The sequence below is a fragment of the Musa acuminata genome, chromosome BXJ2-6 (genome assembly GCF_036884655.1).
Source record: "Musa acuminata AAA Group cultivar baxijiao chromosome BXJ2-6, Cavendish_Baxijiao_AAA, whole genome shotgun sequence".
NCBI lineage: Eukaryota > Viridiplantae > Streptophyta > Magnoliopsida > Zingiberales > Musaceae > Musa > Musa acuminata.
Window position 1 is genome coordinate 39437125 of NC_088343.1, and position 21515 is coordinate 39458639.

At 37.3% G+C, this 21515-nt stretch overlaps 4 protein-coding genes across 10 annotated transcripts; 2 read left to right on the forward strand and 2 right to left on the reverse strand.

The window, feature by feature from the left end:
- The first annotated feature begins 1059 nt into the window (after positions 1-1059).
- On the forward strand, positions 1060-1986 carry LOC135613661 (uncharacterized). Its single transcript, XM_065110698.1, has one exon. It carries the CDS (start codon positions 1181-1183, stop codon positions 1796-1798), a length of 618 nt encoding a protein of 205 aa, XP_064966770.1. The 5' UTR covers positions 1060-1180; the 3' UTR covers positions 1799-1986.
- Positions 1987-2140: 154 nt separating this feature from the next.
- Positions 2141-4819, forward strand: LOC135615548 (putative pentatricopeptide repeat-containing protein At5g59200, chloroplastic). 2 transcript variants are annotated; one of them, XR_010488058.1, is made up of 2 exons: positions 2141-3813; positions 4742-4819. XR_010488058.1 is itself a non-coding variant. In XM_065114196.1 (2 exons), exons 1-2 carry the CDS (start codon positions 2528-2530, stop codon positions 4776-4778), a joined length of 1257 nt encoding a protein of 418 aa, XP_064970268.1. In that variant the 5' UTR covers positions 2141-2527; the 3' UTR covers positions 4779-4819. The 2 variants fall into 2 exon arrangements, 1 of the variants encoding a protein (XP_064970268.1); XM_065114196.1 differs by having other exon boundaries at positions 2141-3747.
- A 31-nt stretch (positions 4820-4850) lies between these two features.
- On the reverse strand, positions 4851-21016 carry LOC135615546 (AUGMIN subunit 6-like). 6 transcript variants are annotated; one of them, XR_010488055.1, is made up of 16 exons: positions 20693-21016; positions 20554-20610; positions 20370-20464; positions 16846-16996; positions 15622-15747; positions 15345-15504; positions 14094-14154; positions 13747-14017; positions 11707-11832; positions 10484-10630; positions 10130-10376; positions 9513-9968; positions 8924-9176; positions 8704-8816; positions 6037-6405; positions 4851-5722 (listed from the first exon to the last, which is right to left on the reverse strand). XR_010488055.1 is itself a non-coding variant. In XM_065114194.1 (13 exons), exons 1-13 carry the CDS (start codon positions 20891-20893, stop codon positions 9136-9138), a joined length of 2139 nt encoding a protein of 712 aa, XP_064970266.1. In that variant the 5' UTR covers positions 20894-21016; the 3' UTR covers positions 8823-9135. The 6 variants fall into 6 exon arrangements, 1 of the variants encoding a protein (XP_064970266.1); XR_010488054.1 differs by having other exon boundaries at positions 6034-6405; XR_010488057.1 differs by lacking the exon at positions 4851-5722 and having other exon boundaries at positions 5960-6405; positions 10145-10376.
- LOC103989834 (small heat shock protein, chloroplastic-like) lies at positions 5274-6145 on the reverse strand. Its single transcript, XM_009408779.3, has 2 exons — positions 6034-6145; positions 5274-5722 (listed from the first exon to the last, which is right to left on the reverse strand). The coding sequence occupies exons 1-2, from the start codon at positions 6143-6145 to the stop codon at positions 5274-5276; spliced, it is 561 nt and encodes a 186-aa protein (XP_009407054.3).
- Positions 21017-21515: the final 499 nt, after the last annotated feature.

Genomic DNA, 21515 nt, shown 5'->3' on the forward strand with positions numbered 1-21515 from the left:
TAAGAAACTAGAAATAAAATGATGTTGGAGCAATTTTTTTTATTTAAATAAATTTTATTAGTTTAAGTATGTCTTGTATATGTCATAAGTAACTAAATCCTATTGCAAGTTGATCTGATTAAGGTCATATAAAAACTATATTGAGAGCATGTTGGACGAAAAATTCTTCGTTAGTATCGGAATAATAATAAAGGGTTTGGAAGGTTGGAAAACTTAAATAAATTTTAACCTTAAATACGTTAGAGAAATTGAAATTTGAATATATTTTAACCTTAAGGAAAAAAAATTAAAATATAAAATTTTCGATTAGCCTCGATATGATTATATTTTCTTCTCTATACTTTTTTTTCTTCTACTTAGTAGATTACAATGGAAGATCATAAGAGAACGGATCAATAATTAGTTATTTCTCACGTTAGTAATGTTTATTATTTTATGATATGATTTTATCATCGACATATGAGACGTATAAATATTCAAGCTTCAACCTAGATGTTTTCTTCTTGAATCAGAACGGTATGATAATTATCATATTATTTTTATTATTATTTTTTTCCTTCCACTATTGTCAAAAAAAAAATTCATTACTATTCGTCATCACAGAATATATGAACTGTTAAGAGAGATAAACAAAAAAATTCGGATACTGTTCCATTTAATATTGCAGGTAAAGAGTCTTTCAAGAAGATCAGCATGGGTCAATTTATGAGACATTTCAGTAGTCTTTTCTTTTGTTTATTCTTGGTAGATGATTCCATCTGATATGCTAGAATTATTCTATATATGTTTCCATTGAATATATGCAATTAATTCTCTAACAAAAGAAATTTCTTTTTCGTTGATGTTTATTTGGTCAGAAATACTCTTTTTGTTCTACAGATATGCACTGCATATCTGCTCAAGTACATGACATATTGCATTTATTAATCATGTCATGTTTCCTTGCACCTTCTTCTTGCTTGCATCCCTTTCACAAGATACCAGTTTCGTATCAGATCAGCATTGGCTGCATTCTAAAAAGGTTTCTTGCCAGCTTCTCCAATCCACTAGTCTTCGGAAGCTTGAACTGATCAAAGACCACCAACAAAAACATACAAAGAAACGTACGTGAAAAGCCAACCTTTTCAGCAGTTGAAATCCTACAAACCCACTGCGTCTTCCTCCTCCACGAAGCAACAAGATGAAGAGGGAGGGGAGGCAGCATGGCACGGTGAGGAGCTCCGCCATCTTACCTGCGGAATCCGATCCGAGGCCTAATAACGCCAGGGTCCCCAACCACGTCGGCGCCCCTCCGGCCGCCGGGTTCTTTGCTAAGGCGCCGTCGCGGCCGACGAACCACTCCAGGTGCACCGCCAGGTGCCGCAGGGAGAGGTGTAAGGACTGCCATTTCAGTCCCGTGTCCAAGTCCAGGGACAAGGCCAAAGGAGCGCACAAGCTCCGGTCGTGCGATGTGGTGCTCAACCACCGGCTGGTGTTGTGGAGGGTGGTCGATGGCGGAAGATTGCCGAGCTCCAGAAAGATCTCCGCCAGCGAGATCGTTGACCATTTGTACGCTTCTAGTCAGCACGAAGGAGATGATTATGATGACCAGAACATGGAAGAAGGTGCAGGTTATGGCCATGGAGGACCTCTTTTGGAGGCTGTTGATCCAAAGGAGGGACACAGTGGTGCTAAATATGAAGAGACGGGGGAGAGCAGCACTGACAGTGATGAAGACAGTGAAATAGGTTTCCATATGATTGGAGTAACCCGGGAATACTCTGATGGAGAAGACTGGCTTGTGGTGGACGAGATCTGAACCTTCATAGTTTCTATGATCTACTCCATGGATTTCTTATCGTAATTGGACATGTAATCTCCCTGAACAAACAGTATTTGTGTTATATCATCATCTCTGAATAAACTATAATCGCTCTTCAATAAGATTGATTGTTCAGGGAAACTAATCTTCCTATTCAATAGCATTTAATTGTCTGTTGTGTTTGTGTGCGTGTATATATATATATATATATATATATATATATATATATATATATATATATATATATATATATATATATATATATATATATATATATATATATAAGCTGTTATATATGGTTTATGCAGCCGTTATATATATTGTGTGTAGAAGGGGGCGGCATTCATATTCTTCATGTCGAGCTTATCCTCCTTTGCGCATCCCTTGACCTCCATTCTTCAGCAGAAACGCGATTCCAACACGAATCACGATTCCTATAGTCGATCTCGCCCCAGTGCAGACCACCTGCCCGTCGGCGCCAGCACTAGAGCAGTAGAAGACCAAGCCTGCTCCTTGCTTCGCTCCTGTGTCTCCTTCCCCCGCCTCACCCAAATCCATGCCCACTTCGTCCGCCACGCCATTTACTCTAGCAACCTCGTCGCCGCGAAGCTCGTCTCCGCCTGCTTCTCCCTCGACCGCCCGTCCTACGCCGACCGGGTCTTCGCTCATGTCCCCCGCTATGTTGGCCTCGGCCGCCACCGCAATGCCTTGCTCGTTTAACGCCGGATGCTCGACTGCGGTTGCCGCCTGGACAGCTTCTCCTTCACTTCCGCCCTCAAAGCTTGCTCGAATCTTCTCGCCCTCGAGGAAGGGATGGCCCTGCATGGTCATGTCCTGAAGTTGGGCCTGGGCGCCGACATCTACATTGCGACGTCGCTGATGGACCTTTATGGGATGTGTTCTCAAGCACTGGATGCTCGTAAGGTGTTCGATCACATGCCTGATAAAGACGTTGTGGCTTGGAATGTGATGCTCTCTAGCTACGCTTGCTTAGGTATGATGCGGCTCGCAGAACAGTTGTTTGAGGAGATTCCCCTGCGAAATGTTAACTCTTGGACTGCGTTGATCTGTGGGTTCTTGGAATGTGGAGATTTAAGCGAATCAATGATCGCCTTTCACCGAATGCAGCTACATGGTTTGAAGCCTGACAAAGTCATGGTTGTCACAATGTTATCTGCTATTGCTGATCTAGGAATGCTGGATTCAGGTAAGTGGTTTCATGAGTATGTGAAGAAGAATGAGATTGCAATTGATGCTTATGTTGGCAATGCACGCGTAGATATGTATGCTAAATGCGGCAGTATCCAGGATGCCAGACTAGTGTTCGATGAGATAATTCGAAAAAATATTTCATGCTACAATTCTATGATCTTCGGACTGGCTGCTCATGGACTAGGGGAGGAAGCTCTTGAAATATTAACAGATGCTGAGAGAACTGGGATTGGAATAGATGACATTACTATGACTGCGGTTCTAACTGCATGCAGCCACTCTGGCTTGGTCGAGGAAGGTCTGAAGTACTTTAAAACAATGCAAAATGTTTATGGCATTGAGCCTAAGAAGGAACATTATGGATGCATTGTTGATCTTCTGGGAAGAGCTGGAAGATTTGATGAGGCAATGCAGATCATAGAGATCACAGAGGATGATTCTTTCATATTGGGAACATTAGCTGCAGCTTGTAGGACTCATGGAAATCTTGAGTTAGCCAATGAACTAGTAAAAAACATCTCCAAGTTGGATCCAACAAATTGTGGGTTTCTAGTGTTGCAAGCTAATGCTGAAGCAGCTAGTGGGAGGTGGGAAGAGGCTGTAAATGTTAGAAGACTGATAAAGGATACTAGAATCAAGAAGAGGCCTAGTTGCAGTTGGATTGAAGTGGGAAATGAAGTGCACAAGTTTGTTGCTAGTGACAACTCTCATCTAAATTCAGTAAAGAGTGCGAGGTATATATGTTGAATAGTGGCACAGGAAGAATGGTTTAGACATTGAATTTATTGACAAATAAAGCAGTAAGTGTTGATGCTTTGTCTACTGATATGACTCTGTTTTAACTAAGTACAATACTCTAAGCTGTAAGTTTAAAGAGGACAGACAAACAGCTAAATTCTATGCAAAAGAAGATAACAAAACTAACCTATTTAACTAGTCAATCTCGGAGATCTTATCAGCCTACAAATTGCAAGATGAAGATACTTTCCCAACAGAATGAATGAACATAGTTTAGCAATTTGGAAAAGTCTCCTTTAGTCGTCAAGGATAAGCAATGTATGAGATCATGAATAAGCTGCACCAATGATAGCCAAGCATTTGCAGTTGACTTTTCCATCTCAGTTGAAAGTGCACATAGCGTGTAGCAATATGTGATCCTAGTGCATTGGTTCCATAATGGCTGAGGAATGCCACAATTATGAAGCTCATAACTTGCCCAGAGACCTTATGATAAAGGTGGAGATGGGCAGGCTGCTCTGGACTATGGTTTATTTCCCAGAAAAAGTGGTTCTACTTCAATTCAACTGATGCATGAATAGAACTCACTGGATCAAATATGCTAGTTAGCAAAATGCAGCAAGGACCTGAATATCATGCATAATAATGCTAAACTCTATTTCATTTTCAGAATTTATTTTTGATATTTTATTATTCTGAGCTTCATGGTAGTTGATTGAAACACTTATTTGTTAGAATATTGTGATGTTATATCTTGACTGTTCTAGTATGCATCATGAAGCAGGTGCCATTATTTGAGTAGGTAAAAATTTGTATGTATCTTTCTGACCATCACTCGGTGATCTGATCTCATGCATTTATGTTCCTCAAACTGCTCTGTGTATTTTAGTTATGTGCTGTTTCAATTTTGCTTGGACCTGTTGTTTTGATACAATGTTACCTTTGCATGAATATAACATCAAACAATCTCTTCGTTCTTAACACTTTCAGGACCATGTTAACAACACCTCAAAGCGTTAGAACTTAGAAGATTAGCCAAGTGATCTGTGACACTGTTTGCTTCCTCAGGTATGTTCTTTCTTTCTTTTCCCTTTTTGTTCTTATCGTTTCAATGAGAGAGATTATTTTCATGGCTTTAATACCTGACGCTTGCATTGCAAAAGACCAACCTATCTTGCTACAAAACATGAGTTGAATATTAGAAAACCAAAGATTTATTGTAACACCTAGGCATGGTTGTATCACCACACAATGTAATGCAATGCTTATGTGTCTGTCACTTTTATATAATTTTATTGATTAAGCTTGGCAATTGAACACCAATCAAGGAATAATTCTGATAAAAATAATGTTTTCACATAAACTCAGCATCCCTTTGATTTGAATGCTCATGCTTTAAGCTATCTATTTATGAAATAAGGGAGAACATGCTTCAAAACCTATCTTTATGAATAGAATAAAGGAAGAAAAAAAAGGAGAAATCATCAACTAAGCCACATGTAGATCATATGAGTAGCCATGATCACTGCACATCTATGTTCAAAACCTTGCTTGATGGTGAAACCTTTGGGATGATAACATGAAGCACCCCTTCCTTCATCTCTGCCTTAATCTTCTCAGCATCGGCATCATGAGGCAGTGTGAATTTGGCATCATGTTGTCTCTCGGTGTGCCTCCTGTCTTCTTTCTCTTCTGCCTTTTTCTTGGCCTCGACATATAGTATTCTTGCTTCCACCCACACCTTCACATCTTCCTTGGTCACACCTAGCATCTCAAACGTCAACCTATGAAGTCCTCCATCGTCTTCCTCAATCTTCCATCTCTGTTTACTCCGACAACAGTCTACAGTTTCTTTGCTTTGTAGGTCGAGGAATGTAATGCCATTGCAGTAACAAGGATCATGCATGAATTTGTCAGTTGTCTCTAACATCTGTTGCAGTATCCACTTCAACGGGAACAACTCCCATATACCTGAAATCCAAAACATGATAATTATATATGCCTCTGTGATGATTATATTCTGACAGAAACGAAAACTCTGGTTTGAAACTTTGCTTTGTATGTTATTATGCTCAAATGGCAAACAATGTAACTGAGCTTGACATGCTGAAGCTATATTGAGGCATGCAATGATTAATAGGAAATACTTTCTACTTTGATACAGAATTAGTTAAGCTTATGTGATATCCTGACTGAATAAGGATGTAATTATGAACAGAAAGAAGACTAGATGAGACAAAATAAAAGAAGAGGCAGATGTAGATTGGCAAGGATGATGTTACCACCAAGTGATGAAGCCGGTGTTTGTCGCTGCATCGGTGTCTGGTTCATCTTGCTAGGTTTTTGAAGAGGTTCTCCAGAACTCCCTGTGTGCTGGGAAGCCATGGCCTTCATGGCAACGTATCTGGGAGCCCTGAGATGGCATGGAAGGAAACATTGGGTTGTGAAGCAACTGCTTCTGTTGCTGCTGACACCCCTCCTTCGGCTTAAGAGAGAAGAGAAGGTGTTGATGCTTGAAGTAGCCGACGACATTCTCTCCAGTACGTCGAGGTTGACGTCGGGGATCAGAGTTTAGTTTGATCTCAGACGTCTCTCTCTCCCCATAAATAAATAAATATTATATCTCAGGGATAGAATTTGTTGAGGAAAAAAACCTGAAAGATTTATATCCAAAGTTATTGAATTTTGTTGCCGTTTGTGACGTTCTCAGTATAATTTTTTTTGGATAATTTATTTAAAAATTACTAGTAATGAGCTTTTAATCATATTTAGTTTTTATTAAAGGATTTTTTTAGACTTTGATAAAATCATTAAAAGATGATTATCATTTGACTATATTTGATTTGATTTTTTTAAAATGAACTGATTCTTTTGAGATCAAAATTAAAATAAGTTAAGCTCAATTATCTAACTTATTTTAAAATTAATATTTTTTAGATATTTTTAGAATAATTAATTATCAAAACTTTGAGAATTCTACTAAAATATGATTTTAACAAAAATTACAATTTTTATATTTTATGACGAATTTAGAATAAATTTACATAAAAATTAATATATTTTTAATAAGTTTTGTAAGTGAGTGTAACTTGAATGTAAAATATAAAATTATATTTTTTAAAAAAATCCGATCAAATTTGAAGGGATCCGACCCGAAGCGACTTGACTTAAACCGAATCGACTCACGAATTGATTGAACTTAAAACAACTCGGTTCAAAGATATTATCAAAATATGTGGGTGTCATCCAGTAAAAATTTATTACTATGGACTTTTTTTCGATAAATCAGCTTTTTTTTTATTTTCTAGCATGATAATATACATCATGTACCAAAGGAGAACAGAACAAAACTGTAGTATAAGAAAATTTATGGTAAATACATCTAAAATATTGGATTGATGGTAACGAATCAAATCTCTATTTACGGCTTAAAATCTCATCTAACAAATTTACTAAAACACTTAGATTCAAAATATAATTTGATTTTTTATTATAAAATATCAATTAACTTAGTTGGTAAAAATTATTTCACGTATTTGTAAAGACTAATAACAGTACTCATTGATTAGCCAAATTTACTCGGTCTATCAATTTTTTTACCTCCGTGGCTTCTTCATCACTCGATGCCCAAAAGAACAGAAGAGAGGAGAAGGGAGAAGGCTGTCGCTTCCCCTGGCACAAAATAGCTCCCCCTAGTCGGAAACTTACGCCAACTCGGTAAGCTTCCACATCAATCTATCTCTATGGAGGCTGTGTCACAACAGTGGTGGTTTCGTCTTCCGCGACGGCAAGAGAACCCATGGGGATTCACGATCTAGATTTCTGCTGCAGGCCCCAACTCGTTGTCCCCAACATCTACTCCTACAATGGCGTCGACGTGAGCTTTTCGCCTTACGACGGGTGCAGTCGTTCCGCCATGCAAGGGAAGAAGAGACCAGTCTACTACTGCTTGACACCATCGCTCGTTCTTCGTCAGAGTCCTGTCAACCTCAGCCAGGCGATCTTAAGTGCAGGATTGCCCATGGTTAGGGTTGACGAGGATGTCTTCTATGAGTTGGTCATCGAGGAGAACCTACTCGAGCAAGAAGAGCGATGACACTCGTCTCGCCAAAGACAACATCGAGGCAGTTCTCACGGTCCCTCTCTAATCCAAAGAGGCTCCTCTCTTATTGTTGGAACGAAAAGGGGGACTGATGAGGAAAGCTCAAGAAGAAGGAAGGCTGCATTGAGTTCGAAGACCATGACTTCGAGCTCATACTGTTCGAGTCGGGACGAAGGATCTGCCCTGCGCTGAGCTTTAGGCACCCGTCCGATGTCGGACTCCAGACCATTAGGTCCCGCCGAAGGAGACTAAAAGGTGCAATCTCTCTCTCTCTCTCTCTCTCTCTCTCTCTCTCTCTCGTGCAGTGCTTGAAACATGATGGACTTGGGAAGAAACAGAGAGCATGTGAAATCAAGGGAGAAAATTCAGCAGATATTAATGAAAGATGGGTTTCAGTTGGCACCAACACAGAGGAAAGCAAAAGTGCTCTTTTGTTGCAGTTTTAATTGCCTTGTGCAATCATACCACTGACCAATTAACACTACAAACCAAGCTATTTTGTCGACGTTAGAGTTTAATATATATTGAGTTTTTCCTAACAATCTAACTTTTTAAGATTATTAATAGCAAAATATTTATCAACCCTATTGTTTTGCACGATGCTTAATTAATATTTTACCTAATAGCCCTTTTTTGTTTTGACTTTTTTCTAGAGCAGTTGAAAGAAAGAACAGTATCTAAGCGATGACAGCCATACATACCTGCAGTCTTCCAGACAAAGACCTTGATGAGCTAATTTGATTTGCTATTTTATTTAGAACAAGAAGTCTAATGTGACAGTCAAGAAGCTAACGGATCTCAGTTGAGCTATTGAAACAGAAGAAAACGTAAATGATCTGCAAACACATACCTCTTTTCTTTTTGATACTCCAAAGAAGAGACAGTAATATTTCAGCATGTATGATGCTCACAAAATGAGGCCCAAATTTGATGCTCTCCAAAGATGAACATCGTTCAAAGAAGCTGACAGAAGACAAATCTATGAATGTATAATGGTATTTGAATAATGGATCATTACAACACAAATAGTTGCTGTAAACTGAATAAAAAGTGTTGACCGTTTGGCGTACATTTATGTTTGTGAAGTAAGCGAGCTGGCATAGTTGAATGGAGTGCTGCCTCAGTGTCGTAAAAGCACGCATTTATATGCTGCAGTTGGCAGGTATGCCGTCGCATAGATACATGTTGATCCTCGAGAGCAAGGACCAGAAAGTACACTGGGCCATTGCGACAAGATACGCAGCTTCCATTTGATCATTTGGTATGCATTCAAACCCAAACTCTAATATTCTATTAGGGCAGCATCAGTTTCAGAGAGTGGTGCTGCAGAAGGATAAAACATTTAGTGTCACCAACTTGTCGAGCATTTCAGGAGAAATTCTAGTGGGAGGGAGTATTAGCAGCTTTAGTGACCCAAAGTAATCGTTATTGAATGACTAGAGTGCTACATATTAATCACATAGTGACGATGAGCAGCTTATTCTATAAGTTTAAACTACTGTTCCCTATACAAGACCCATATCAAAAGATGCATACTCTAGCAAACCAATGTTAGTGTCAGTGTCACTGTATAATTTAAACAGGAAAAAAAGAAATCTTACTACTAGATGCAAAGATATATAAATGTGTGGATAGCATTTATTGGTGAGAAAAATTTACCAAGCAAGTCCTCATAAGTATCTTGGAAGAATGATGATTCCATTAGCAAAGGAGGTGAGAAGACTTGATCCATAGCATCATCAATATCTGCATATGCTTTTCTTGAATTAAGAAAGGCTGGTTGAATTAAGCCTGTCTGATTCGTGTGTCCATCAAGTCCATATAAATTATTTGATATTGGAACAGAATCTAGCTGGCCCTCAGTATTAATGAGAAAATCTTTAGAACTGCTGGGAACATGAATATCTGGTGGAGAAAGGGCTAATTGTTGTTTTTTCCGAACAGGAGCACTATCTACCACTTTTACCGAAACTCCAGTAGATATAGGCATGAAGAAGTGTTCAGAACTGTCATCTTCGCTACTTTCTAATATCAATTCTGAGTTGTTTGATGGTCTTGTAAGTGCTGCTTCACGAACAGAACGCCTAATACTCTGAACATCATAATCATCATTTTCTGTGTAACAAGGAAAAAGATAATAAATAAAGACCACGATTTGAAAATTACTGTGGTTGACATCAAAAGGCTACAAATGCAAAATCAAGCATAACGGTTGCAGGATATCTATGAATAAATTGAAAGAAGAGGTAAGTTGGCAGACAATTGAAGATGCTAACCTTTTGCTGCACCACCTCTATAATCATTTGTAAACTGTGACTCTGCTGATGTTCCCACTGGCAAAGATTCCTGAATGGATTGAGCAGTTATAGTAGTCAACTTTGGTGTGTGCATACTTTTTGCTGATGAATTGGGAGCCAGGCTGATTAAATGAGGGAGTTTTAGAACAGGGCTTTTGGAAACATTCTCAAGCTGAAGAGATGAGAGTCTGGAATTTAACTTGATGACTTCATCAGCAACAATATCCTGATCAAAAGAAAAGTATTAGTAGACGAAAACAAAAGAAAAACAAATGATGATATAAAACACCCAAACAAACTAAATAATTTCACGGACAAAGACAGGATTCTTACTTGAGGCACTTGGGACTGCATACTTAATATTGATCTGGCATTAAACCCATCCATTGTAGATGACGAAACGCTTTCCACTTCTTCAGTGAGTTCTGCAATAGATTTTTGCATTGCTGGAATGGCTTCCTTTAGTTGACTAATTAGTCCCTGTGTTGCAGAAAGAAGAGTTACAATTAGAAACTAGCCACATAGGTGCTTAAATGGGTTTGGCCACCTAGTCAAACCCAAATTAAGTAGGATAAACTAAAGTCTCTGTTCAACACATTTGACACACAAATAAAGGCTCAATAGAAGATACTTGTCTGTAATAAATTGTCTGATAAGTCAATTTTTATTTTTTAGTATCTTATGATCACACCAACTCTTGAAACTCTTTATTAGCCTTTTGCTTCAACACCTCTTGGATCCAACACCAAAAGATTGAATTGGTAAACTAGCAGAGATTTTGAGCTTATCTTGTATTATTGTAATTTGCATGCAAGGACTTACTGTGCATTGAATGGATTAACTTTAGCTTTATCAACAATAAATTGTTGTGTGATCTTGGAATTAGGGAAATGCGATCATATTTACTATTATATATATATATATATGTATATATATGTATATATGTATATATATGCATATTATATATATATATACATATATATATATACATATACATACATACATACATATATATACAAATACATACATACATACATATATATACATATATACATACATACATATATATACATATATACATACATACATATATATATATATATACATACATACATATATATATATATATATATATATATATATATATATATATATACATACATACATACATATATATATGTGTGTGTGTGTGTATAGTAGTATGTTGCTCATCTTTAATCAACACAGTGACATCACACACTAGGTGATCCCCCAGATTCCCTAAATACAACTTTCCTTTAGGTGAGAACAACCACAGATTGGCAGCCTAGTGAAGGGCAGCCTTTGCTCCAGTCTTGAAGACACAATGAAGTAGAGGAACAATTCAATTACCATGGTGGATAATTTTAATCAATCACATTCTCAAAGAAAGTGCGCAATCAATTCCGCTTAACTATTAGATTCCACATTGTAAAGAAGATAGCAAGTTGATATCAAATTAGTCATAAAACTGGCATCCACTAAACAGAAAAGGCAAGAAAACGATATGTAACAGCAATGGTAAGTGTCAAATTTACCTGTATGCTAACTAAATGTTGGCGATGTTCTGCAAGAGTTGTAGCCAAGAACTCGGCATGCCCACTTGCATCATTTTCAGATGAAGTACGAAGTAGCTCTGGGCCCTCTCCATTGTTAGCCTTGACCTGCAATAGCAAAAGTCAGAAGCAATCACTAGCACACCAATTGTGAAGATTATGGATTAAGCTACAAATAAAATTGCACTCTACCTCTGGTATGCTGAAATAACTTAAATTTGACATTTACCCTGAGTTTCCAAAGATATCTTAGACTCTACATTAAATGAGAAGAGAAAAAGGTTCAGCAAACAAATTGGATGGATTTCCAACCAGCTTCATGCAGAATACACTGTTAGAGGGGGGTACAAGATTTCCAACAAGCTCAGCTGCAATCCTAAGTTATATGAGAAGGAAAAGAGGTCAAGCAGAATTAGTCAATAGATGGATGTTCTGTGAAACTAGTTTAGAGTAGACATGAGATTCCCATCTATCCAGGACAAAGAACAGGAAGATCTATACATCCTAAGAGAATACATCTGATTTTGCTAAAAAGAACTGTTGAATTGGCTTATAATTAGAAACCAGCAAAGTAAGAATGTTTTATTCCTTTTTATGCCTGCTGTTATCAACTCTATGAACCCAGGATTAGGAGATTTCCAGTAAATTGACCCCAGAAAGTCTCTGCTAGATGTCTGTAGTACCTTGATAAATAAAAATATATCAAAATATATTAATCAGCCAACTGGGACTTAGCTTAGGGATTCATGGTGCTTCCTATTTCTGAAGAGGTTACATGATCAATTTTGCAGGCAGGAAGAAGTTTCTTTTTACTTTACCAAGTATTGGGTGATGGAAACACTAGTGACCAAAGTGGTTTGTTAATGAGGAATTCGTTAGCCCAGAAAACACATTTGATTTTAGAGAACTAAAAGTTATTGCCTGTTGTCATTTGAAAATTATGTGCAATTGACACCAAAAGGGACTTTAAAGCAAATAAACTATTTATGGTTTATTATCATGGATAGCACTTACATATGCAAACATGAGTATCAATTGCAGCAGTATAATAGTAGCCATTGAAGAGAAATAAAGTGAAAAGGATATGATCAGGGAGAGGATGAAAAAGAACTCTTAAACAACGTACAGGAGAAAAACATATATCATCCCTTCATTCTTCAATCAAAACTTAATGCAAGTCACTGAACCCTTATTAAATTTGTAACAAAGATCCCAATAATAAAGGAAAGGAAAAAAATAAAGAGCCAGCTGTGTATAAAATAGAGGATGATGCTGAACATATTAACCTCCATGTGAGTTCAAATCTCAGGACTCTAATCTCTCCTGCCTTTCTCTTTGATTGGTAGCTCGTCAAATGAGCATTGTCAACCTGTTTATCTGCTGTCATGATGAATTACCGAGGTTGACAGAACCTAGAACTGGTATGGGCCTTTATAACTCATATTTTATTCTAACCATAGACCATCTAAAATCAAAATCTATAACTTCAAATTAGCATCTTAAATCTGGATTTATCATCTGATCACCACCAAAGAAGGAACCAATGGCATGCACAACCATTGTGCATTAGCAATTCAAATCAGGCACATGGTTCATAGTTCATACCCTTCATTCTGTTAGAGGGACGGGAAAAAAAAAGATGCACAAGAATCAAGGCCATTTCAAAAATCACATAATCAAGTTTCTTCCCTATGGTCTTCCTATAGCAGCACCGATGATGATGGCTCATATCATGAGAAATGTCAAAGACTTAACGGTCTGGTATAAGTTTATGATCAACTATAAACTCATAAGAAAGTGAGAAAATATTTCCCATCAGAACATACAAGTGTGCACTAAGCTGCAGGATCCACACACTACATTTTAAAACTAGGCAATACTGTAGAGATACGTAACTGAAAATCTTTTGCAATATGCATAATATCAACTCTGGAATCAGAATGATAAAAAAATAAATATATGTAATTATCTCACTCGAGTTCAATTGTTATGGCTTAAAATGTTTAATCTGAATTAACTTACCAAATAAAGAGATTGTTTATGAATACGTTGTAAAGCATGAGTCCAACGTCTAAGAATTTCGGCAACATCAAATGTAGGGTAAACTATTCCACCTCTGTCAACCATCTTCGAGAAACTCTCACTTATTCCTTGATTATGAGGTGAATCCATCTGCTCACGGATATCTATAGGCGAAGATATCTCACCAGAAGCAACCGATAGTACATCTGAATGTGGAACCTGTGAGCTTAGACCCATAGTTGCAGCCAAAGATGAACCAGAGATGCGATACCTAGCAACAGAAAGTAAACATCATCTGAGTATCAACTAAATGAAAGTTTATTTTTCTACAAATTATTGAACTTCACCTGTGCTCACGATGGGCTATCAAATCCTCAATTGGGCCAGAAGCTAAAACCTCATGTTGATCTGCATAACAAAGTGTTAAAAGTATGTCAAGAAACCAAAATGAGACAATTATCTATCGCATATTGAAAAGCTTGGAAAATGTTAAACTGACAAAGGAAATAAAGTGCTTAAAATATAAAAACCAATTAAAAAGTAAAATCATTAAAATATCATAGCATTACTTTAAAAAAAAGGAACAATCATCTAAAAGCTCATTGATCTTTCTCCAAGAGTTCCAGTGATAATCTAAATCAAAGAACTGGTCATCTTTAATCTCACTGATATGGGTAATTATTTCTCTAAGTTCTCCAATAAAAATCTAAAAGTTTGACCAAAATTTCAAAGCTGACATGATCTTGTATTGGTTGAAGACCTGCAATATGTAGCTCTGCTGATTTGGGCTAACATTGTATGTTTGTGGAAGCATCTGGAATGCAGTGAATGCTCACTTAAGGATTCTGTATATGGAAAGAAGACAAACATTTCTATGCATTATAGTCCTACCTTTTGACTAGTGATACTGCAAAATTTATTAACTTGTAAATGAATGTCATATGCATCATTAGCCATGTGGTTACTTCTCCGTGGTTTTTCAGATTGGATTCTCATGAATGATTCCTTGATGAAAGAAGAATATTTCAACTTCATGTTGTTACTTGGACCTTTCTTTCATTTGTTGTTAAACAAAAGGTTCTTGCTGCTTGCAGTTCTATCAAGGATGTTCATTTTGGTCCATATATTTATAATGTTTTTGACTGATAGTTATAGAACTACGACATTGAGCATCATTTTTATGTGATTTTGGTTTGATTCTTCAGATGTTGCAAAGTTATCATGAGTATCACATATACAGCATTGTCCATGCTACAGATACTGAGATCCATCCCATGTGTATCAGGCGTGACACCGAGTTAACACCTACCCATGAAAGAACAAAGTTCTATGTCAGAAGCATGCAGTCCCCAGTGCCATGAGAAAACCTTTGCAACTTTTTACCGAGTATTATTTCATGAGCCAATCAGGTCATTTAATAAAATGTAGCAAGGATATGAAAAGTATGTAGGGTAACTGTCCTACATTAAGCTTGGGAAAAAAAGTAGATAAGAAGCTGAACACTTTTATACAAAAGCAGAAATTTTGAGAAGCTATGATGCCAATTTGAGAAGAATTATGATAATATAAATAGTGAAATAAGTATTTCTTCTGCTTACCCCTCCGAGCTAGTAACGTCTCCCAAAGGCAAGTAGCCTTGGCTACCAAGTGCGAGTTCTGCCCAGAAAAACTGGAGACATGATCATCACACAATTCACCTTCCGTTTTAACTTTACTTCTTATGTCCTGCAGTTTTTCCAACTCTTGTTGCAAATAGGCCTAAGCAATTGCCGTTTGAAATAGTAGAATTAGCAATGTTGTCAAAGTAACACATACAAAGAATTTGGAGTGAAAGAAAAAGTCAAATACAGCAATTCTGTGGAAATTATGAACTACCTCTTCAGCACATAGACCACGGAACTCGGCAGTCATTTCATGGGCTAAGTTTGACCAAGTAGTTTGTCTATGAACAGCAGCATTTGCATTTTTCAGAAATCTCTGTCTCTCAAGAGCTATTCTAGCCTGCTCAACACAAGAAGTTTGTTAGGAAAGATAAACTCAGTCCAACAAAGTAAGTCCAATTTGTTAACTATGATGATCACAAATTTTTAAAATATTTTATATTACAAAAGAACATATTCAACGACCCATTTTTCCAAAACATTCACAGAGAGAGCTCTGCAAACAGATGGGCTTCGACCAAATTGTAGCCAGGGTTTCATCCGACCAAGAACTGGTATCGAAACATATAGCTCGATATCGGTATAATATAGTATATATTTTATTATTATTCAATCATACCAGAAGGTATAAGTCAATATGTCGCCTGGTATACTGGTACCATATCTTGTCTAGTGGATTACTGAAATCAGTGTAGGACTGTATTAATTTTGCTTAGGAGAAAGAACTAACTTGAATTTTAACTTTGCATGTTTGTATCAAGTTCAGTCTCTAAGCTCATTAGATCTGAGAAACTTGTGAAGTATATTAGAAAACAACTGCCCAAAATTTGGTTCGTAGTTTAAAGTATAGAGTTAGTAGTCAGGTTTAGATCAATCTAGCAGTTATTCATGTTCATTAACTATTAAATGACAAGTACATGGTCACATTTTGGGCTAGACGAGTAATTAAAAAAGGAAAATGGAGGGGATAATTTGGCAAACAAAAAGAGGAAAGATAAATTTCATAAAAAAGGATGATAATGATAACCAATCAGTGTTAAGTAAAATTGAAACTTAAGTAATATGGTCAAGGACTGTCAAATGGAAGAAGTGATATCTGGATGCAAATGGCCATAATATGGTCAAGGACTGCCAAATGGAAGAAGTGATATCTGGAGGCAAATGGCCATAATAACAGTTTCATTTGTGAGGTAACATCTAGCTTCTTGGGAAGGACCTTCACTCATTTGATACTTGCTCGAGAAATTCTGGGGACTGTTTTTCTAGTTTTCCCTTTTATTTCTAAGAATTGCAGGTGGCAGCCAAAGAATATCCTTGCCAAAAAAAGTTAAATCTCCAAGATAAATTGGATGGTAGATGCAATCACAATAAGTCAAGAAGGTATACTGGAAATTTACAAAATCCTCTAGTGAATGAAAAGACCAATTCATGAGATTACCTTAGTCACTGGAAGCAATGCAGCAGCATGTTGATAAGAAGCATCTGTCAGTGCAGGAGGCAGAGGATTAGAAGCCACATCAGCAGCAAATGTTCGTACATGAACCTCTCGCAAGGCATGCACAGAAAGTTGCCACAGAAGCTCAACAAATCTGCAATTATAGAATCAATAATGCTTTACATGTCATAAAGGTAGCAGCAGCCTACACATAATGGAATGCTGCTAAGTCCAACATCAGAAGACCGGTGTAATGATATTAGCAAAATCATTTTATAACAACCAAAGCATAATCTATTATTTTGGAAGAGCAACAAATATTTCAAGGTGAACATAGACTTCAGAATAACACAAGCAAGCAAGAAGATGCCATTAGCTTGAAGATTCCAGGTTGTGGGGGTGACAAAATTAATAGAATTGCAATGAGATCAGGTGGTACCCATATCTTTCACCAGAAATGCTTAGACAATGATCCTTAAAAAGATTTTCTATTAGTTAGCTCCACCTCAATAACATTGTTCTTAACTGCGGAGTAGTTTCTGTAATTTTTTGTGTGACCTCTTTTACCAAATTTATCACATAGTAAACCAAAATTCTACCATTTGACCTTTACCACTAGACTTAGATCTAAGGATTGTAATTTTGGTATGTACTGGTGTACCGAGCCCTGCTTGGTATGGTACGTACTGACAATACACTCAAAATCATAAAAAAACCTCAAAAAATACTTGAAAAATAGAAACAAAGTTAGATTAGGGTTTTTAAGTTAAAAATAAATATAATTTTAGTATAATTTTAGCAAAAGTAATGTAAATTAAAAAAAAAAGTGTCATATTTTTTTCGAGCTTTGAGAAGTAGCTTTATAGTATGTTCTGAATTATCCTTCCGTTAATATTTGAATTGTTAGATTATTTTTTACACAACTTAAACTTTAAGATTCAAATAAATTAAGTAATCAATCGATTGATATACCTAGTTCTACAACCAAAAAGAATGACGGGACTCCACGGGCGACGGCTCAGGATCCTCGATCCTATGTATCATATATCAATATGATATGTTTGTCAAACTCAATCCTGAAATTGATCTCACGACATAGTGTACTGATATACTATATGCCACTAGTGCATCAATGTGATGATGGTCGTAATCTGATCGTCTTGAACTACATGTCCGAGACAGCTCCTAAGGCAAGGATGAATGTGGCATGTATTGGTGCGAACCATAGAGAATGTCAGAACTTCTACTTTTGCTATCGATCTGCTGCTCCGTATCGTAAGATCGATCATCGTACTGTTACCTAGAGAAATATGACCAACTATTACCGCACTGCTGTTGGCTGTAAGATTCTCCATAATACGATGGTTGTGAATATGACGAAATCAATCTTTGTTTCTAAGCCTTAAACGATCAAATTGACTATTTGAAATAGGGCAATCTCAACCTTTGATCGATTATCAATCGGTACAATCAGTAATTGTCAGATTTCAATCGTTATCGCCTGGTACAGACTCCGTATCGCCCGATACGAGGTCAAGTGACCAGTACTACCTAGTAGAGGGCAATCCGTATACTGAAATCTTATCGGACTGGTATGCACCACCCATACCGGGCAGTATGCATCAGTAAAGCAAACCCTGCTTAGATCCCAACAACTTCAAAAAATTAGGATTTTTTTATTTTTGCTCCAAATCACTCCTAATCAGAATTAGGTGCAAATAGGATAAAATATATGGATGTGTGAAACTATGTGTTAATAATAGCACATGAATATCATGAATCATTCGCTACATGATTTCATAAACAGAAGCACATAGGTAGAGAAACTAGCCATGACACTGAAAATTATTGTTCAGCGACTATGTAATTGCATTTATAACAATAGGCTTTTAGCACCTTAGGTGTTGCATGGATTTATATTAGGCATATTCAAGGTAAACTTCAGACCTGCATATTATTTACTAATGATATTGTCCTGATGATATCTTAGCTGCATTAGTTATAAACTTTAAACTATGAAAATGGATGTTATAGACTACGGGTTTCAGAATAGATAGAACTAATGATGAATATCAAAAAAATGCAATTTTAGTAATATCAAAAGATGAATTGAGAGTTTAACTAAAAATGACAGAGTAAAAAGTTCTCATAAGTAGAATTTTCAGGTATCTGCAATCAGATAATTAGCAGGGAGGACAGATTGATGAAGATATAAGATATAACTCAAAGAGCTTATGTGAAATAATAAAAGTGACAAGGGGCATGAGGATTATTGCATGGTCGTCATATGCTCCTTAAATTAAAATAAAATTTTCCAATGAACATTTATAAGCCCGGCTATTCTTTATGGATCAAAATATTGGGTAATTAGAAATCATCAAAAGTAAGTGTTAGTAAGATAAAATATGTCAAGATGGATCCGTGAAGTTATTAAGAAGATGGAATAAAAAAATACTTGCATTGTAAAGAATTGAGCATTGTTCCAATTTAGGCTAAAATGAGGCTAGAACAATTTTAAATGGCATTTGATTAATGGTGTCAAAAGAGATTAGAATTAATAGTACATGGAGATATAAGGGAAATTAAAAAAAAAAACTACTTTATTGAAAACAACAAAAAGAGATTTGATTGCACTTGATTTGACTTGTGATATTGCCCTCAATAGAGCTTCATGATACAAGAAATGCAGCAAACCAGTATGGTTGGGTTTAAATATTCAGTACCACAAAGTATTAAGATCTCTTAAGCTTCGACAAGAAAAATCAGTTGGAGACCACGTTTCTACATCCATCAGAAACATTGAATTTGTTAAGACTTAGTTATCCTTAGTAAAGAGGAAAAGCTGAAAAGACGATAATACTGAGCATAGGCTCGTACATGAATTTAGCTTTTTAAACTGTTCCGCTGGTGGTGCAGCATTATGGTGATTTGTTAGTCAATGTGGAACTCAAATATCCTAGTTATGAGTAATCCACAGTTCTAGAGCTTTCCATTTCCAAAGTTCTTATAATGACAATGCCTTCTTGAGAAAACTAAATTGCTACATATTTCACCACCAAGAGGATTTTACATGATAAGAGCTGAAAATTTGTATTCTAAGTGGGAGCATAATTACATTTAATGTCGCACATTTATCATGGTGAACACAATAATGAAGCAAAAGTTTTCACATTCCCCAATTACAGGTTCCACAAAACCAAGCAAAGGCAACAAATTGCATATATCAATTTGCAGTAACTTTTCGTACGTACTGAAAAAATATAAAACTTACGGTGTTTTTCCAAGTGGAAAGGAAAATATATTTCTCATTATATTGCATGTCCAAATCGTGATACAAATAAAGATACTCCAATGAGTTTCCTAAACATCGCATTCCAAGAAAAAGCAACACGTATTGCAAGTAAGATCAAGAATTACTAACTTGACAAAAAAGGGACTCTGGGCTCCAATCTTTTGTTACGGGAAACTGAAGTTCGGAATCAGGAGACTAAGAATATAATGCTTGAAAGATGAACGTTTATGCTGACCTTGGCCCACAACAAGTTGCGAGAGATGAAACCCTAGAATTACTCCGCGGCAGCACCCCTTGCGACTCTAGCTCAATAATAATCCCTTGCACGATCTACGAAGAACCGATAGCAACATAATTATCCCTTAAAATATACATAAGGAAGCAAGAAAATTCGCATGAAATCAGCAAGGAACACAAACCTTTCGGAAGTCACGAGATTGGGCAGAATCAAAGATAGGCCAAACCTTATCAAAATCCTACACAACATCAGCAGATCCCGATCAGCTTCGAACAATTAAGGAAACCACTTAATAATCCGAATCAATCCGATCTCGTTGCCTTGGCGGAGCCGCGGAGGGCGCAGAGAAGGAAGTATAGTAGCTGCTCTCCCAACTTTGGATTGGAATGGCGAAAATGCCCCACCCTGGGGCTGCCGGTGCCCATGCCGAGGACGGCCGGATCGAGGCCGAGGAGGAGGCAATTGGTGTACATAGCGCTCTCGAGCTCCGCTTCCCTCTCCTTCTCTCGCTCCGTCGCCATGTCTCCGTCCACCTCTTCGACCCTCTCTCTCTCTCTCTCTCTCTCTCTCTCTCTCTCTCTCTCTCTCTTCGTGTCGTCTCGATCGCTCAAAAGATCTCCATGCGTAGGTCGCTCTCTCTTTTCGCTCGTTATATGTTTCTCCGCTTCGTTGCTTATGTTCAAAGCGTCAGGGGCCGAACCAACGCAGATAGGGCCCGCGACCAGCAAGAGAGCTGATTGCACTGTTTGAAATACCTGGGATGTGGGCACCACCTCAGGGGGGGCTCACATTTTTACGTGGTACCCACCAAAGAAGCCCGATAAGGACGCCATTGGCAGGGTACAATGTGGGGACGTCAAGAGGAGTGCTTCATCCAGACACGGAAAACGTTAGATGGACGATTAAAAACGCTTGGGTGTGTGATAAACATGCACCCTTATATACTTACTCGTCTTCATACCTTCTATGTCAACCGAGGATGAGATGGACCCACAGAGGGATCAAGGTGTCTGGACATCCCCGAATATGATGCTTGTAACATGTTACAATAGTTTGAATCCATAACGCCGTTGGGAGACGTGGAAGCGACGCACTGCGAGGTAGTTAGCTGAACCATCATTTCATATCGTTCCTCTTTGTTAA

Coding starts and splice junctions, on each gene's coding strand:
- LOC103989834 (XM_009408779.3), bottom strand. CDS start 6,145: ATGAAGGCCATGGCTTCCCAGCACACAGGGAGTTCTGGAGAACCTCTT. Junction 5,723..6,033: donor ACCGGCTTCATCACTTGGTG/GTAACATCATCC, acceptor TTTGGATTTCAG/GTATATGGGAGTTGTTCCCG.
- LOC135615548 (XM_065114196.1), top strand. CDS start 2,528: ATGCTCGACTGCGGTTGCCGCCTGGACAGCTTCTCCTTCACTTCCGCC. Junction 3,748..4,741: donor AATTCAGTAAAGAGTGCGAG/GTATATATGTTG, acceptor TAACACTTTCAG/GACCATGTTAACAACACCTC.
- LOC135613661 (XM_065110698.1), top strand. CDS start 1,181: ATGAAGAGGGAGGGGAGGCAGCATGGCACGGTGAGGAGCTCCGCCATC.
- LOC135615546 (XM_065114194.1), bottom strand. CDS start 20,893: ATGGCGACGGAGCGAGAGAAGGAGAGGGAAGCGGAGCTCGAGAGCGCT. Junction 15,505..15,621: donor GTGGTCTATGTGCTGAAGAG/GTAGTTCATAAT, acceptor GCAATTGCTTAG/GCCTATTTGCAACAAGAGTT. Junction 14,018..14,093: donor ATAGCCCATCGTGAGCACAG/GTGAAGTTCAAT, acceptor TTCTGTTGCTAG/GTATCGCATCTCTGGTTCAT.